This window comes from Nyctereutes procyonoides, unplaced genomic scaffold, assembly GCF_905146905.1.
Source record: "Nyctereutes procyonoides isolate TBG_1078 unplaced genomic scaffold, NYPRO_anot_genome, whole genome shotgun sequence".
In the NCBI taxonomy this organism is placed as follows: Eukaryota; Metazoa; Chordata; class Mammalia; order Carnivora; family Canidae; genus Nyctereutes; species Nyctereutes procyonoides.
The window spans coordinates 1,171,355-1,190,793 of NW_026575146.1; the positions used below are offsets into that span (position 1 = coordinate 1,171,355).

General features: G+C 36.8%; 2 protein-coding genes across 4 annotated transcripts in view; one reads left to right on the forward strand and one right to left on the reverse strand.

Moving 5' to 3' along the window:
- Window positions 1-43: 43 nt before the first annotated feature.
- The window catches only part of PEX3 (peroxisomal biogenesis factor 3), a 37,902-nt gene continuing 18,506 nt past the window's right edge, over window positions 44-19,439 (forward strand). For 2 of the 3 annotated variants that reach the window (XR_008662475.1, XM_055309740.1), the window contains exons 1-4: window positions 45-343; window positions 8,978-9,109; window positions 13,586-13,667; window positions 18,707-18,750. Coding sequence is in view for 2 of the 3 variants with exons in the window: in XM_055309740.1 (XP_055165715.1) it covers window positions 271-343; window positions 8,978-9,109; window positions 13,586-13,667; window positions 18,707-18,750 (331 nt within the window). In the remaining variant the exon portion in view is untranslated. Of the gene's footprint in view, window positions 344-8,977; window positions 9,110-13,585; window positions 13,668-18,706; window positions 18,751-19,439 lie in introns of all 3 variants that reach the window. The other variant, XM_055309741.1, reaches the window with a different exon arrangement.
- FUCA2 (alpha-L-fucosidase 2) overlaps window positions 5,647-19,439 on the reverse strand; it is a 50,645-nt gene continuing 36,852 nt past the window's right edge. The window contains exon 7 of the mRNA XM_055309739.1: window positions 5,647-5,773. Within this exon, the coding sequence (XP_055165714.1) occupies window positions 5,738-5,773 (36 nt within the window). The 3' untranslated portion in view covers window positions 5,647-5,737. The remainder of the gene's footprint in view (window positions 5,774-19,439) is intronic.

Consider the following 19,439-nt stretch of genomic DNA (forward strand, 5'->3'; position numbering starts at 1 on the left):
GGGGCCGGGGCGCGTGGACCGCGACGCGGCGGCGGCGGCGGCGGCGGCGGCGGCGGCGGCGGCGGCGACAGAGAGCGCAGCGGCTCGGCTGTAGTCCACGCCCCCTTCCCGCCCCGGTGACAGTCTCTGCGGAGAGTCGCGTTTGTGGTTTCGGAGAGCAGCCAGCGGGACGACGGCTGCTCGTTCGGGCCTCGCGACGAGGAAACCGTTTCCTGGCGAACTACCCGCCACCCCCCGCCCCGAGGCAGCCCGTACCTTGAGGGCCTGAAGATGCTGAGATCTACGTGGAATTTTCTAAAACGTCATAAAAAGAAATGCATCTTCCTGGGCACAGTCCTCGGAGGTGAGTGACAGCCGTCTCGGAAGGGGAGTTTGGGAGAAAGGGGAGGAAGAGAAGTGACTGTCTTCTAGAATAGGGGCCGGGCGACTGCCGTCCCGGATATACAGAGGAAACCGGGCGCCGGCTGACCAGCCTCCGAGGCTCTGCGCGTCTCTGCCCGTCTCTGCAGTTGTGGGATCTGGGTCTTTTGTCCTGGACGCTGCCGCCTCCACTGTTTCTCTCTCTCCCATCTTTCTCCTCGGACGCCGGGAGCACCCACTGCAATGAAGTTTCTGTTTCAAGACACACATTTTTTAGATTGCTGCTTTCCTGTGAGATTGTTCGTTTCTGTGTGGCACCCTCGATATTTCGTTTGGCTTCCATCCTTCTCAGAAGTTTCCTAATACCCCAGGAGAGTTACCTAAAGCCTGCACCTGCAGTGTGGTTGAAAGCTAGTTTGGATTTTTTTTTTTTTTTTTAAACCGCACGGTTAGACTCAAGGGCTGGAAGATACAGACAGAGAAACATTTTAGTTCCGTTTCTGCTTCTTTAGAATAAAAATTAGGCAGTGAAGAGTCTGGGAGATGCTGTGCAGTCTTGCTCAGCATCGTCAAGGTTAGGATCAGTGCCCATCTAGCCGGCACAACTGAGTTGCACAGGCTGAGAGGACATTTAGAAACAGGATCCCCGTGAGAGCCTTTGCCCCATATGGCGCTCGTCAGGTCAGAAGTGCAGAGATTTGAAGGAGAGAATAAAAAGCCTCTTGAGATACAGAAGAGAATGTAGGAATGTTTTTTTATTTTATTTTTATTTATTTACGATAGTCATACAGAGAGAGAGAGAGAGGCAGAGACACAGGCAGAGGGAGAAGCAGGCTCCATGCACCGGGAGCCCGATGTGGGATTCGATCCCGGGTCTCCAGGATCGCGCCCTGGGCCAAAGGCAGGCGCCAAACCGCTGCGCCACCCAGGGATCCCCGAGAATGTAGGAATGTTAAGAGGGAATTTTTAGCATTTGATTTTTTTTTTTTTTTTTAGAAATACTAATACTAACTACATGCTTTGGTTGCAGAAGTACTTAAAAAACAAGAACAGAAGTTTTCTAAAGAATTTGGTTGTTTTTCTCTTACTCTCATAGTCTGTTGTCCCATATAATTCGAAATTCACCGTACTTCTGGCCTTGGTAACTCAGATCCGTTGATTCTTGAGAGTTTGAAATCAGCTTGTTGATGAGGCAAGGAGAGTCTCCCTCATCTCTGAGGTCTTTGGCAAATCAGTACATTTTTATTTGAATTTTTACATAATTCTTTGAGAAATCCTTTACAAATAAATTTTCCAGTATCTTCAGTCACTGACGTCTAACATACAGATCTCTCTCAACTTACAACGGAGTTATGACCCGTTGAAAAGTATACAGTAAGTTGAAAAGTACATTTAACACAGCTAACGTACCAGACATCATAGCTTAGCTTAGTCTAGCCTATCTAAAATGTGCTAGGAACACTTAACTTTAGCCTGCAGTTGGGCAAAATCATATATAACACAAAGCCTGTTTTGTAATGAAGTGTTAATATCCCCTGTAATTTATTGAATACTCTACTGAAAGTGAAAAACAGAATGGCTGAATGATTACAAAATGATTATAAGAGTTGTTTACTCTCCGTGACCGCGTAGCTGACAGGGAACTGGGGCTCACGGCCCCTGCCCAGCATCATAAAAGTAGGTACCACATTTACTAGCCCAGGAAGTATTTTTTGCCACTACTGAAGGAAGGAAAAGAATCTCTCTTTAGCAGTCTCAGAATAACATACCCTCTCGGATTTATTTTTTTATTTATTTTTTGCCATTTACTAGCCCAGGAAGTATTTTTTGCCACTACTGAAGGAAGGAAGATAATCTCTCTTTAGCAGTCTCAGAATAACATACCCTTTCGGATTTATGGAAGAACTTAATGGTAGATTAGACATAATCAATCATAAAGGAAGCAAAAGAATATTCTTAAGCCATGGTTATACATTTTTTTCAAAAATATCTTGAGATCTTTATAATTATAGATTAAGAGAAATGGGAAAGGGGAAAAGAGTTCAGAAGGACAGAAACAGAAAATAATCTTAGTGTTTTATATCTTCCTACAACTATTGCATTTCAATTAACCTAAGATATATATTTATCCAGTGTCTGTAGTGTTTAAGTCAATATGATTGGAAATGCAAGAGTTACAGATTTGTAGGTATCTGCAATCTGTAGGCGAATACCTAGCATTTATTGGGTGCCCAGTGGGCACTGTGCTGAGCTCTTCTATTCAGTGGGCAGGACAAGAGTAGTTCTTGTTTTTCCCATCTTCAAATGTGGGAACTAGAGTCCTAAGAATTGAAGAAACTGCCCAGGACCTCCAAATTAATAATAAGGAAACTAGAATTTGAGCCAGGTGTGTTGGATTCTGAAGTACATTCTCTTTCCACACTATACCGCTCTGCCTTCATGGACTTTATAGTCTGACAGGAATGAAAAACAAGTGTCTTAGTCCATTAAGGCTGCTATCACAAAGTACCACAGACTGGGTGGCTATAAACAACAGAAATTTCTCTCTCACAATTCTGGAGGCTGGAAGTCCAAGATCAGGGTGCCAGCAAGATAGGTGAGGGCCCACTTCCAGGTTGCAGACTTTTTGTACTCTCTCATGGCAAAAAGAATAGCGGTCTCTGTGAAGTCCTGTAAACGCTGTGAAGTGTTTTTAAAAAACACTAATCTCATTCATGAAGGCTCCACTCATGACTCCCAAAGACCTCACCTCCTAATATCATCGCATCAGGCATTAGGATTCCAACATAACGAGTTTTGGGGGGACACAAACATTCTGAGTATAACAACGAGTACTCAAGTAAAATGCAAAACAGTAAGAGAACTGGTAAAAAAAAAAATGGCATACAGATCAAATCAGCAGATAGCATGTGCATTTGAAAAAAAATAGAAAAAAAAGAAAGAAAAAAATAGAAAAGGTCTTCATGGAAGAAGTATATTTTGTCAGGCTTGAAAACTAGGTAAGATATCAACATGTTTGCTCAAACGAATTTGGCAGACTTCTTTTCCACCAAACTTTAGATGGAAAAAAACTAAAACTTTGAGTTATAAGCCTTACATAGGCATTTCCTGCATTTTGGAAGAGTCACTGCTTTAGACTAATTTGTGCAATTTGACCAGTTTATGAAATGTAAACTTTGGCCTGAGGATTCTTTACACTTGTAAAAATTAAAGACTCTAAGCAGCCTATAAAAATTTGTTTCTATTAACAGTTGCCATTTTAGAAATAAAAACCAATGAATTTTTAAAATATTAAGTAATAATAGTAAACCCATTACATATTAACACAAATATTATTTTCAAAAAAAAGTAGTGAAAAGAGTGGCATCATCTTACACTTTTGCAAATCTCTTTACTGTCTGGCTTAATTGAAGAAAGTTAGATTCCCATCTCTTTGCATCCAGTCAGTTGCATTACCACATGTCATGTAGCCTCTGGATTACTCTGCTGTATGAGAGAATGAGAATGAAAAAGACAAGAACTACAGAAATAGTTTTGATTCACAGATTCCATGAAAAGGAATTGAACACCTCCATTAGTACCCAAGCCACATTTCCAGAATCACCACTCAGGAGAAAATGTTGCAGAACAGAGAATAACCAGGTTATATTTATTGACTTCCTGATTTCTAAAAATCTCAGAGCAGTGACTTATAATTTATATCATAACCCCTGTAATTCTTGGTCTCTTTAGTCTTCCATTTATTCATTCTTTCATTGAACTAATATTTGAATGAAAGTTAGTGCCTCCTCCCACTATATCAGGCTCTGGAAATACAAAGGAACAAGACAGTTCTTGACTTTGAGGAACTCGTGGTGTTGTCTGGAAAGCAGAAATGGAAATAAACAAAAGTGAATATGGTGATAATATTAATAGTACCATTAATAGAGGTGGTGCTGTGGGGACTTAGAGAAATAAATGTGAAGGTGTCTGGCAGGCTTCACTCAAGAATTCACTTGAGTCAAGTACAGCTAACAAAAGAGAATGGAACATAGCAGGAAAAAGGGATGTTCAACAGATTCAGATATATCAGTTATGATGAATCAGTGTATTTCACTATGGCTAAGAACAGGGAACAAATGGAGAGTGGCAAAAGATGTATTTGGAAAACTAGCTGGAGTGCAGATTGTGGAGGGCTTTGTATACTGTGCCATTCCACTGAATCTGGACATTATCTTGGGCACCAGTGCTTTTCAACTTTCCTATGATAAAAATCACTTAAATGGGCTTAATAAAAAGAGTTTTCTTTCCCAGAGTCTGATTCTTTTGGTCCAAACCAGTTCATTTATTCATCAGTTATCCAGCAAGTATTTATTGAGCTCCCATTGTGTACCAGCAGTCAGTACTGTACAAGACAGGACACTTGGGGGGTGTTTTCAAGGAACTCCCTTAAAGGCTACATTTTTAACAGATACTTCAAAGTAATTCTGTTGTAAGTGGAACAGGGAATCCACATTGAGAAAAGATGGCAGGGTGTTGAAGAATTCTAAGCACAGGAATATGTAGTCAGATTTAAGTTTTAGAAAATCACTTGGCATTCTAAAAGATGGATTAGAAAGGTTTGAGATTAGAACAAAAGAGGAGAAGCTGAAAACCAGTTCTTAAGACCATTATTCAGAATCTGAATGAAGACAGTGACAAAGAGGTCGGAGTAAAGTGGCAAAATTTAGAAAATATTTCTGAAATAGAATCAGACTAGCAGGAATTGGTGTTTTGTTAGATTTTGAGTGATAATAATAATGATATTCAAACTCATTGAAATTATTAACCTAGTAATAATCTAATAAGAGTTATTTTTCTGGGATTTTCATCCAAGAAAAGAAGATGACAACAACTAAAAGATAGTTTGAAAAAAAACTGAATTTATAATGTGGAAAGACTAGAAGATATTTTGCTTTACCAGCAGTGTTCTGAAAGGAAACCTCAAAACATTTTACGTTTATTTGGTGGGGAGGGGTGGTTAGAGAAGGAGAGGCTGAGGGAGAGAGACTCTCAAGCAGAGTCCTCACTGAGTGCAGAACCTAACTCAGCTTGATCTCACAACCCTGAGATCATGACCTGAACAGAAACCAAGAGTTGGACACTTAACAGACTGAGCCACCTAGGCACCACAATTTCTGATTGTTCCCATTATTCATAAATAAAGACAATAGCCACAGAAGAAACTTTTAAAGCAACTTATAATTCCAGCCTTTCATTTTATGGATGGAGAAATTTAGATGCAGAGAGTGGAAGAGGCTTGCTCAACCTAGATGGTGCCACAACCATCAGTATCTACTGTCTTCAGGTCAGATTGAGGCAGCCTGTCGAGTATAAATATGATCCTGAACTCCATATTTTAGCTAATGAATGCTCTGCCTTCATACTTCTTTTCCTAGGGAAGAAAAAAATCAGAATTTATTAATGTTAGGAATTGAGAGCTTGGCTAAATTTGACTTTATGTAGGAACTTCTGTGCTAAGTAAAAAAACAAAACAAAAAAAAAACAAAAAAACCCCATATATATATATATATAGGTTGTGGGATTTTAGCTTAATTTCATGTATTAGTTTGCTAGTGTTGCCATACTGAAGTACCACAAACTGGCTTAAGCAACAGAAATGTATTACCTCATAGTTCTGGAGTCCAGAAATCCAAGATCAGTGTGTTGGCAGGATTTGTTCCTTATGAGGGCTTGTTAAGAGAAGGATCTTCTACAGGCCCCCCTCCTTGGTCTATCGATGGTTATCTCTTCTGTGCCTTTATATCATCTTCCTTCTATGCGTCTGTGTCCACATTTCCTCTTACCAGAATACCAGTCATGTTGGATTAGAGCCTACCCTAATGACTTCCTTTTAACTTGGTTACTTCTATAAAGACCCTATATCCAGATAAGGTCACATTCTGAAGTAGGGGAACTTCAAAATATGAATGAGGGGGAGGGGCAGGTAGTGACACAGTTCAATCCATAACAATTCCTTTTCTTTTAGCTTTAGTTAGAATATACTACTCTTATCAAAGAAATATAGTAGTTCCTGAAAAACTTTTACCAGACACTGTTGAGAATCTAATAAAAGCAGTATATCTTTTCTCCTGGAAAACACATTTACTAGTCATTTATTGTTATTCCAGAAAATTCTTAGCTACAGAAAGGTCATGTAAAGTGTTTCACTTCACATTATTATTATTTGAGAAATTATAATCATTGTACACATAACTTTAAGCAATCTATTGTGCAAATAAAATACAAGCAAATTGCCTATCAAAGAGTTACTTTATGAAATACAAGTCAATTTCTTCATACTTTGTGAAATACAAGTCAATTTCTTCATTCTGTTGGTATTATGGGAGTGTCATCTATTTTTTGAGAGTAGATTACAAGAAAGGTAGCTATAAAGCCACTTATATAACTTCCATTTGCTGTTTAAGCATGATTATAATACATGTATTTGCATACAAACATAGCAGTCATAGTTTATTTCTGTCTAGTTATTTGTAGGACATACCTGGTAGTGAATTATTATTTTAAATAATATATGTTATCAGTTCATCTATAATGCTTATATTAGTGAAAATATTTCAGAATGTGTGTTTGCTTTGCAGTTCCTAAGGGCTGTCTCGTCCCCACTTGTGACAAACAGACCAAATCAAATTGTTGAGATCCTGCACAGTTCTTAGGTTCTTTTTGATAGATACTGAAGGCTACAAACAGTTGGAAATAGGTGAGGATTAGTTATTACCTTACAAATTTGTTGCTGGATCATAATGGAACAAATGCTGGCACACATAAAAACATCCTATTAGCCAACATAAATAAAGCAATGTCATAACTTGTTTTATAAGCTTATTGAAGTCCCAGCGTCCTCTTTCAGTGCTGCAACAGAACCTTGCATAAAAGATTTGCCTGAAGACAGGACACCTGGATGGCTCATTCGGTTAAGTGTCAGACTCTTGGTTTTGGCTCAGGTCATGATCTCAGGGTCCTGAGGTCTACATGCTGTGTGTAGAGCCTGCTTGGGATTTGCTTTCTCTTTCTGCCCTTCTTCCCCTTCTCTCTCTCTCTCCCTCTCTCTCCCTCTCTCCCTCCCTCCCTCTCTCTCTCTCTCTCTCTCTCTCTCTCTCTCTCTCTCTCTCTCTCTTTCTCTCTCTCTCACACACAAAAGATTTCCCTGAAGCAAATGCAACAGTATTCCAGTTGTAGGATTCTACTGGCCATTTGGTTAACTCCTTTGACTAAGAATCATCCTAATTAGCTGAGGATTCAAGGCTAAGTCCTCTTTAAGGATGAAGGACTTGCTAGAATCATATGTTCTTGCTCAAATGAGTATTACTAAGATCTTTTGGCTAATCCAGTGTCTTAAACACCACTAATTTAATCTATGAAAATCCATTTCTGATATTCATTATGCTAGATAAAAGTTAGTTGAAGTACTTAAACCTTGGAGTGTGGCTTTTGGTCAAATGCTAACCAACCACTCTGGAGTGTTTACATTCCCCAGTAGGACAACTGACTGCCCCTGGGGCATAGACCAGAATGTGCACATTTATATCATCTGCCTATGCTGAAATGTGTTCAACAAAATTATAGGCCTCATGACCCTCCCCCATATTTTTATGCTGTAGTGTTATAATGTAGGAATTTCTGTACCTCCTTCCCTCTCCCTTTTCCACTGAAGATACTAGTTCTCGATGTCTGCCTACCTACCTTTCTTGTAATCTTTTTTAAAAAATTTTATCGTAAAATAAATAAATAGAAATTTTATCTTACATTTTTAAAAAGTATTATATGTTGACTGAAGAAAATATGGAGAATACAAAACAAACAGAACAAAAAGATCAGCTGCTTTCCCACTATTCAACAATGATTATTGTTTATTATATGCTAAAACCCATCTGTTTTTTCTGTATATCTACTTCTGTTAAAAAGAGAAACATCCATATTTTATTTTATAACCTAACAATATATATGGATATTTCCTTGAGCCGTTAGCTAATTTAGCCATGTGGTTTTTAACAGCCATGTAAGATTTCATAAGATTATTGTATGGATAGACCATAATTTATTTAAACAATCCCTATTGCTGGACACTTAGAATATCTCTAGCTCACTATTAAAAGCACTGCCAGGGCAGCCTGAGTGGCTCAGCGGTTTAGCACTGTCTTCAGCCCAGGGCATGATCCTGGAGACCCAGGATAGAGTCCCACATTGGGCTCCCTGCATGGAGCCTGCTTCTCCCTCTGCCTGTGTCTCTGCCTCTCTCTTTCTCTCTCTCTCTCTCTCTCTCTCTCTCTCTCTCATAAATAAATAAAATTAAAGCATTGCCAGACTTTGTATACATAATTCGTTTCAGGTCCCTTCAGACCTAGTATTTATGTACGTACCCATCATTGGCTATTAAAATGGCAATCTCCCTTTTCTTCTATTTAGGTCACAATTCCTATACAACTCTTTAATGTAGATTTTTAAAGGTTGTGATTGTTAACTTTTCATTGATATAAACCTTATATTTGGATGAAGCAGGTTAAAAATACGGTTTGGAATTTTTAGTATTCTACTTAACTAGATTAATATACTTGCTTATTTTAAAAAATAATTTTAGGAGTGTATATCCTGGGAAAATATGGACAGAAGAAAATCAGAGAAATTCAAGAAAGAGAAGCTGCAGAGTACATTGCTCAAGCAAGACGACAGTATCATTTTGAAAGTAACCAGAGGACTTGCAACATGACAGGTAAGGCAAAGAGAAATATTTATACACGTATAAAGTTACTTGATGGTTTATATTAAGTTACATACCTCTAGGACCAAACTTTAAAATCAGTATAAGTCAATGGTAAATACTTGTTCATTCATTTTATTTATTCATTTAGCAAATACATGGGGTACCCAGTGCCAGGGAAACAGAAGGTGAACAATTAAAACAAATCTCTGACCTTTAGAATTTATATGCTAGTGAGAATAACAAATAACATATAAATAACTTCAGGCAGTGATGGCTGCTATAAGGAGAATAAAGTTGTGTGAGCAGTGGGGATGTTCTTTAAGAAATGGCAATCAGGAGAGTCAGGCCTCTTCGAGGAGGTGACAATTGAAAAGAACCAAATGATTCAATGGAGGGAGCCATGCAAAATGCCTTCCATGGGAACAGGCTTTACACTTTCAAGAGATAGCAAAAGGGTATGTAGCTAGAGTGATGAGCAATGGAAGTACTAGGAAATTAGGCTGCAAGGATAGGCCTGATTTCATTAGGCCTTTTATCTCCAGTAAAAATTCTTAAGTGTGTTACATTTACCATAGCACAGTAGTATACACTAATTAACATAAATTAGTGATAATAATTTAACCTCCAGAGCTAGAAACCTACTGAGAGAATGCCATAACAAAACCAACTGCCCATATTTGAAGAGAACAGGCGTTAAAACTGGCATAACCCCTTAAAGAATTAGTTCTCAAATCCATGTCAAACCTATTTTTCTTTGTTATTGTTTAAAGTTTAATCTTTTCTCTAACACTTCTTTCAAGAACAGGTAATTTAGAAAGTTTGTAAAGGTAAGTTCTCTTTACTTACTTTTGAAAGAATTTTTTTCTGAGTTTAAAAGACTTTATTTTTAGTATAATAGTACTTCATTCTATAAAGCAAATAGTAACCATAAATACTAAATGTAATGATAACTCAGATAAAACACATTAAAGAGGGCACATGATATAATGAGCGCTGGGTGTTATGTGCAACTGATGAATCACTGAACTCTACCTCTAAAATTAATAATACACCAAATGTTAATTAATTGAATTTAAATAAAAATTTTTTAAAATACAGCTCAGTTCTTGGGTTTTCCATGTAATATCCCTGTATCTTTGGGCAAATCTAAATCTCAATTCTCTCTTCTGTAAAATGATCATCATAAAACCCACTTCATAAATGTTTTGTAGAATGTTGGGAGATAATGCATATAAAGTGTTTCATGCATAATAAATACTCAGTAAGTGATAACTTTAAAATTACATAATTCTTGGGGCGCCTGAGTGCCTCAGTTAGGTAAGCATCTGACTCTTGATATTAGCTCAGGTCTTGATGTCAGGGTCATGAGTGCAAGTCCTGTATTGGCCTCTGTACTGGGTGTGGAGACTACTTTAAAAAAAAATGACATAATTCTTTAAGTTGATATTCAGCATTCAGTGAAGTGATGCTACCAAGGACATTTTAATTAATTTTTAGAAAATAAGTACAGTCCATTTCTGGTTATTCCTCAAATTTTCAGAAAGTAGAAAAAGGTAGTCTAGAGTCTGAAAGTACATCTCAATTTGACATGGACCCTTGTGTCAGTTTAGGTCCCCTGGGAAACAGATACTAAGATGGGATTAGATGCACAAGAGATATATTGGGGGAAACACCCACAGAAAGCACAGGAGAGGGAGCAGGACTCTAAAGGCAAGGAAAGCCTTTAGACCATAGTGCAGGCCTTATATGTGACTGGAAAGAGAGAAGGAAAGAAGGTCAGATAAGAATCTCAGCCTACAGCAGTTTCAAGAAAGTTTTGGCAGGCCACTGGGAATTCCTTGAGCCAAAGTTCCCTGGTAGACAAGCCCCCCAGGAATGGACCTGTGTTAATATAGCTACAGACCACTCTCATTGACTGAGAGTGGTGCAGACATGGTAATGGATCCAGAGGGGTGGCAACTGGGGCTGCCAGTTAACCCTGCCCCTCCTAGCAGACTTGGTGGCACATTTCCATGACCATCACAACCCTTGGATTGAATAAATAGCTACATTTAGGTAATTAAAAATAAAATATTATAGGAGCCAAATACAGGTTCACTGGAAAACTTTGCAAATTAACTTTCTGGTATGCTTTGATAATGGAGTTACAAATCATATGATTAAATTCCTATCCTTTTGAATAAGATGCAGTGGATATACTAGAAAAATTTAGTACATATAAAAGGTAAACATAGCTAGTTATTTTTTCACCCGAAAAGTTGACCCCAACTTGAAAGATAGTATCTAATAAAATGTTTCTGTGTTCTGCACAGTGGTTTTATCTTCTTCTTGACTTTACTAAGGATTCAGGAGAGATACTTATTAAATTTATAGATAACAGTGCTAGGCTGGGATAAATGAATTGTTCTGCATTAAAAGTCAGTTGTACAGATACACAATTATCTAAGCTTGTTTGCGTGCAGGATATATAAGTAAGAGTTGGGAATTCTAGTTGACCATAAGCTCATTATAAATAGTCTGATATGACTCCTAGAAATACTAATTTAGTCTTATACTACAGTAATCTGTGATTCAGATCAAAGGTAGTTGCATCATGCTCTGGAGTAGTAAGAGTATAGGTCCATTTCTGCCTCTCATATGTTAATAAGATATAAACTGGATGAGTGCCTGAGAGGCAGTTGGTTAAGCACCCAACACTTGGTTTCAGCTCAGGTCGTGACCTCAGGGTAATGAGATCCAGCCAGGTCAGGCTCCATACTCAGCATGGAGTCTGCTTGAGGCTCTCTCTCTCTCTCCCTCTGCCCCTCCCACTCATTTTCTCTCTTTCTCTCTCTCTTTCTCTCAAATAAATAAATCTTCAAAAAAAAAAAAAAAGGAAGAAGAAGATACAAACTAATGTGTGTCAGAAGAGCCCAAATAAAGTTAATAAAACAGGCTGACACTGAGCATTCTTATGGCAAAGAAGCCCTGTTCTAAATGCTTTATACATCTCAGTTAATCCTTACAACAATTCTATAAGGTAGATCCAATGTTATCCTCAGTTTACAGAAAAAACGGAGGCACTGAGAGTTTAAATAACTTGCTCAGGGTCATACAGATTCATAGCTGGTGAAGGGTTGTCTTGTGCTTTGTGGTTGGACTGGGGGGTGTTTATCATGGAGACCAGATAGCTAAAGGAAAACATGAATGCTGTATTCAACTAGATACAGAAATATATTTTTCAGTGTTTAAAAAAAAAAATGCCTGGAAGGGAAGAATTGACTTGTTTTGGGTTGAATAGCCAAAGGGGAAAATAAAAAGCTGTTATCTCTCAGAATTGTTAAAGAGACTCCTCTCAAATCATGTTGTTTTACCACATAATCTTTAAACTAGTTCCTTACTGACTCCATTTCCTGAATGTAGGACTCCAGCCTTAATTTTTCTTGGTGGGATAACATACTACATTTGGGCTAGGTATATGTACCAAATACATTAAGAGATAAGCTACCTTTTACATTGGCTCTGAGCTGTGACTTTTTAATGGTCTAAATGGACTTGGGTTATTTAATCATACAGCTTGAGGAAATACACTGAAGCTGCATAGTCCAGCACTGAAATAAATGTCTAGAGTAAGCTAAAAGCTAAATGTTGTATAGAAAAAAATAATATGGATTTTATAATTAATATGTCTTATATAGTCAAGAAATAAAAATAATACACTGAAGTTTTCCCTTTTAGAATGTGGTATTTGTGATCTCTTGATATTTCTTCATTTTGTTATCATTACTTATTTAGTGTTAGAAATTCATTTTAAATTGGTGTATGTGCATTTCTCCAACATTTATTATACCATGCAGTAGCCGTAAATAAAGCAACTTGTATAAATTAGATACAATCTTTTTTCTATAGAGCACTATGGCTTATTTTATCTTTATGTTATTCTTGGAAGTTAGGGGCAGTAACCATTGGCAAAACCAAAACTACAACTCAGCAGTTCTTAATTCCCAGCCTGATGTGCTTTGTCTAAGTTACAATAAGTGCTTATTGCTTTGTAATATTTAATAAACTTTTCCAAAAATAGAAATATAAAATAAGAAAAATAAAGATAAAAATGTTGTCTTGATCATTTAACTCTCAGAAATAAATTTATTGTAAAAATAATTTGGAGAGTACAGAAGAGAAAAAAGTTGATTATTGGCAATTTCCAAAGACCACCATTATTAACATCTCAGAATAATTTTCATTCTTCCTTGTATGTGTACTTGTTTACATTACGTGATCATAATACACATATAATTCTGTTCACTTAACATAAGCAGAGAAATGGTTTATTAGTATAAACTCAGTTTTTGCTATTCTTAATAGTAATAATATGAAAACTCTAGCCCTGACATTCCCTCCTAACCCTTGCTAGTCCCTAGTCTTATAGCCTAAAACAATGTGCATTTCTCAGTGAAAGGCAGTCATATCACTTGTGAACTTTTTTATTTTCTGTTTGCATTACAGTACTGTCCATGCTTCCAACATTGAGAGAGGCCTTAATGCAACAACTCAATTCTGAGAGCCTAACAGCTCTGCTAAAAAACAGGTAAATGCAAGTTAACATGATTTTTTGTTTATTATACAGGGCACTTAAATTTATAGAATGAATTGAAATATTGTTCAAATATCTTTGTTTCCTTATTTTTCTTTCTAATTGATGCTTGTAATATAGAGAGTCATTTAGAAAATATAGTGACTCTGTCACTGAATTCATTTTGTTTTATCTATTTATTTTTGCTCTACCTTGATGCACAAAGTATTTAGGTCAACAATATGTGTATTCTGGTTTACATATAAATAGATCTTAATTCACTTTGACCTTTTTCAGAAATTTAATTATTGAGTGCTTATAGAATGTGTTCCTGAACCAGATTTTTTTTAAAGATTTTATTTATTTATTCATATAGAGAGACAGAGAGAGGCAGAGACACAGGCGGGGGGGAGCAGGCTCCATGCCGGGAGCCCGACACGGGACTTGATCCCAGGACTCCAGGATCACACCCTGAGCAAAAGGCAGGAGCCAAACCGCTGAGCCACCCAGGGATACCCTGAACCAGATATTTTAAAAATATGTTAAATATTGTGCTTCTTGAAGAGTTTACAGTATAAGAGGTAAAGCATGTGCACATATATTTTGAATAAGTAAGGCATATGAACTTACATTTTATATTATTAATGAAATGAAGTGCAAATCTAACATGAGCATAAATAATGATAACTACCATGACAGTTCACTGAGCACAAAGCACTTTCACACATAGGACCTTATATATGGAGTATAGTGTGTGTTGGGGTGTTGTAATTTAGTGTGATGCTGTGTTCATTTGAGAAGACTTCCAGAAGAAGATGGCTTCTTATTTTAATGAACAAGATGAAGGGAAATGGTTTCATTAAATAAATTTTAATCATTGTAGCCATACTGAAATACTCACTTTCCTTGTAATAATCTTCCAATAGCCAGGGAGAAGAAAGTACTATTTCTGGAGTGTCTCTCTGTGCTGAGCCCAGTGCTAGATATATTATATACATGCTCCTGTTTGATTTTCACAATATCTTTGTGAAGCAGATATTATCATCTATTTCGCAGAGAGGAATTTACTACTCAGGTTAAATAACGAGCTAGAAAATTTCCTTAAAAGCATTTTCTGTATTCAGAGAACACCTCCCAAAATAACAATGGATTTGTTTACTTGGAATTTTTAAATCTTATTAAAATACAATGCTAGAAATAAAGGGTTTCCCAATAAATTTTATCATTTGTAGAGGATGATGCATTTTCACCACTAAACTTTACAAAGTTTAGTTTATAAATTAGTTGATAGAATTATATGCAGAAGAAACATATAAGCAGATTTATCTTGGTCAGATAAATGCTTAATTACTACCTGTATGTATATACATAAGTAGGGAGTAAAGAAATATGTACCTGGGGCATCTGGGTGGCTCAGTCATTAAGCCTCTGACTTTTGATTTTGACTCAGGTCTTGATTTCAAGATGGTGAGATGGAACCTTGCATGGTGTCTCCACTGGCAGCAAGGAGTCAGCTTCTCTCCTTCTCTCTCTCTCTCTGCCCCTCCCCTCACTTGCACACATATGCGTGCACTCTCACTCTCAAATAAATCTTTTTTAAAAAAAGAAATATGTACATAAGAAATAGGTAAAGAACGAATAGATTTTAATTGTCTTAAGTTTTAGTCTTATTAGGGAGGTAAGACAAATGAAATAAGTGAATAGCACTTTTTTAAAAGCAACATAATAACAGGCACAGTAGATATAGTAACATTCTTCCTTCTTGGTGACTGTTTATTGCAAAGTCCTGTGTTGCCTATGTTTTGGAGGATTGGAGATAATTAAGATCTCTTTCCCTTTAAAACTTTGTCACCCAAAGAAGGGAGTATATGACATAAATTATCATAACTCGAGACATATTGTGTTTAGTCTCTGGTAAAAAGTGAAAGCAAAATGTGGGCAGAAAATATGGGAGGTTCAAGAGGAAAAGGATTTATTTTGATGGATAACCCTGGACAGCTTTCAAGAAGAGGTGTCATTCCTCATTTCTTAGTACACAAAATTTAAATTCTTGAATTTTTTATGATAGGCAATAGTTTTCCTTATTTACTGTTTCCTTTTTAAGTATCTCAATGTTATTTTTTCTTGACTTTTTTTTTTTCTTGACTTTCTTTTGATTTAAAATTCTGTTTGCAGTTTTGGGGGGGGAATATATCCATTTCAAAAATATTTGCATAAAGAATGGCTTGAGCCCTTTACAAAGTGTGTTTAAATGAGGCCTCTAGAATTTAAGTATCTTGCAGGGTTTACACCATCTTGACATCTTGAACCTCTTGTCATCTAGGAAGGGGATAATTGAAGCTCTAGAGTCAGTTCAGTGGCAAAGAAAGATAAGAAGCTAGTAATATCCCACAATTGTAATGGTAACTCAACTTTTTATTAAAATATAAATTTATGGGGATCCCTGGGTGGCTCAGCGGTTTGGCGCCTGCCTTTGGCCCAGGGCGCGATCCTGGAGTCCCAGGATCAAGTCCCGCGTCGGGCTCCCAGCGTGGGGCCTGTTCTCCCTCCTCCTGTCTCTGCTTCTCTCTCTCTCTCTCTGTGTCTATCATGAATAAATAAATCTTTAAAAATATATATATGTATAAATTTATATCCAAATATGATAATAAATATGGGTTTGTAGTTTGTATATCCTTGTGGTTTTTCATTTCATTTTCCTTCTAATTTATTTTTATTGTATTTTACAAGAAAGTATCAGTCTGTGACAGATTGGAAATAAAAAGAAAATTGGTCCTTCCATGTTGGTGGTTTGAAAAGCACTGAACTTCATTTACATGGTACATTCACACAGTGGAGCACTATGCCATGGTTAAAACAAAACAAAAAACAAACAAACAACAAAAAGATGGCTGTTATCTATAATTTCTATGGAATGATCTCCAAGATATATAGTCATATATATCTATATACCTATATCTTTATCTATATATAAAAGGTAAAGAAAAATGTGTATAGTATGCTACCATTTATCTAAGGGAGCAGATATGAATATATATACTTATTTACTTATATAAGGCAAAACAGTGGTAAGTTAAAGTAAAATTTTTTAATAGTCAACTATGAAGAAGAGAGAGAATAAAGAGGAATAGGAACAGACTTTGAATATACTATGCTGTGTAAGTTTGACTTTGGAACCATGTAAATATTTTACGTATTTATAAAACTATATTTAGTGTTTACAGAGAAAGATCTAAAGAGATGGAAAAATAAATCAAATTAACATAAATGTGTAGTTAGGTGTTAGAATTGCAAAGATAGAAAGTATTCTAGGTGCAAAATCCTTAAAACTGGTTAGTATTGCTATTGCTATTCTGAGACTGTTGTTCATAGAGGGAAGGATAAAGGAAATTAGTAATTATAGTCATTTCACAGATTGCTAGTGTGGGCAAAAAGAAATACAGATATGAGATCAAGGAGATGAAGTTAAAAACTTTGTGGTTTGAACACACAATTAGCATAGTCTCCCAAAAGGGCTTAGAAACAGTGACCTATCCAGTAACAATTAAAATCCTTAATTGAAGATTGCAGTCACAGACTACCATTTTCTGCTACAAGGAAGCAAGACTCTTGGAGAAAGGAGGATTTCAGGTCTATAGCAAGAATTGAACAGAATGAACCCAAGGGGTGCCTGGTGGCTCAGTTGGTTAAGTGTCCAACTCTTTTTTTTTTCTTTTTTAAATATTTTATTTATTTATTCATGGAGACAGAGAGAGAAAGAGAAAGAGGCAGAGACACAGGTAGAGGGAGAAGCAGGGAGCCCAACATGGGACTCGATCCCAGGACTCCAGCATCACACCCTGGGCAGAAGGCAGGTGCCAAACTGCTGAGCCACCCAGGGATCCCCTGTCCAACTCTTGAGTTTGGCTCAGGTTGTGATCTCAGGGTTGTGAGATCTAGATCTGCAAAGGGCCCCACACTCAGTGGGGTGTCTGCTTGAAATTCTCTCCCTCTCTCCCTGTTCCTTCCTCTTCCCCTCGTCATGTTCTCTCTCTCTCTCTCTCTCTCTCTCTCTCTCTCTCTCTCTCTAAAATCAATGAATCTAAAAGGAAAAAAAAGATGAACCCAGAACAACTTTCCTTATCAGTAAGCAAGGAATCTATTAAAAACTAATAAGATAATGTAAAAAGGATTGAGGAACCAACCTGAATGTACCCCCAATGTCAAAGATGGGCAATTTGAACATCAATAAGTAACTACCGTGAACTGAAACACCAAATATATATTTAAGTTATGTTGGTAATGATACTTTAAAACAAAAAATACTTTATTATTTACCTTTGAAGGATTACTGACATGCTTCCTTATTTGTGAAATGGTAAATGAGAGAAAGAAACAAACGTTTTTCTTAATTTACATATATGCATATGCTCTGAAGGAGGATAAAGACCAGAGGATATATACCAATACACTAGTTAAAATGGTTGTGGTTTTTTTTTATGATTTTATTTATTAAGAGAAAAAGAAAAACACAGGAGCAGAGGGAGAGGGAGAAGCACACTCGCCTCTGAGCAGGGAGCCTAACAGGGCTCAATCCCAAGACCTCAAGATCATGACCTGAGCTAAAGGCAGGCACTTAACTGAGCCACCCAGGCACCCTGTGAAAATAATTGTTATCATTGGTTACCAAAATGAAAGGGTTTTTTTTGTTTTGTTTTGTTTTTTTTTAAAGATTTTATTTATTTATTCATGATAGTCACACAGAGAGAGACAGAGAGGCAGAGACACAGGCAGAGGGAGAAGCAGGCTCCATGCAGAGAGCCCAACGTGGGATTCAACCCTGGGTCTCCAGGATCACACCCCGGGCCAAAGGCAGGCGCCAAACCACTGTGCCACCCAGGGATCCCTTGTTTTGTTTTGTTTTGTTTTGTTTTGTTTTGTTTTGTTTTTGATATATTTTGTGGGCTTAGTTTTTTGTACTTTTCCTGTAATAAAATATAATTAATTTTAGAGATATAAAGTTCTAAGTTTTCTATTAGATTACCTGATTGCTATTTTTATATTTTCTTCTTTAGGCCCTCAAACAAGCTGGAAATATGGGAGGATCTGAAGATAATAAGTAAGTCTACCTACTCTTTATGACAGCACATCCTTAAAATATTTATAAAGGGAAGTTTTTATTCTTTGTTGTGTAGATGACTCTTTTTTACCTCAAAAAATTATTGTCCACATTCAATAATTCTCATAAAGCAAGTTGAACAATATCTAGTTATAGAAAGTATTCAGGAAATATTAGTGGTGGTAGTATTATTGCTCTGGTTATTGTTATGATGTATAAACTTGTCCTAGACTACATTTGCCCCCATTAAGTACTGGTATGTACAATATGCTTTTTTTTTTTTTTTTTTTAGAGAGAGAGAGAATGTGCACAAGGGGCAGGGAGGAGCAGAATAGACAGTGTATACAGAGTATATACACAAGTCTCAGAACTTTATACTACCAAGTATTCCTGCTTTGCCTATTTAAAATTAAATTAAACCTTTATAGGACCCTGTATTTCAGCCACCCTTATATAATATCAAAGACTTCTACATCCCCATTTCTTCCCTCCCACTCATTCTTTGACACCCTATAGCCTGGCTTTTACTTCTGTCTCTACCCAAACATATCTCATAAGCACCACTAGTAACTTCTCTGTTACTAAATCCACTGGATATTTTCCTCCTTCTAGACTTCTTGGCAATATTCAGCACCTTTACTTTCTCTTGTTTTGAATGCTCTGTCCTAGTCTCTGGGTGTCCCCCACCT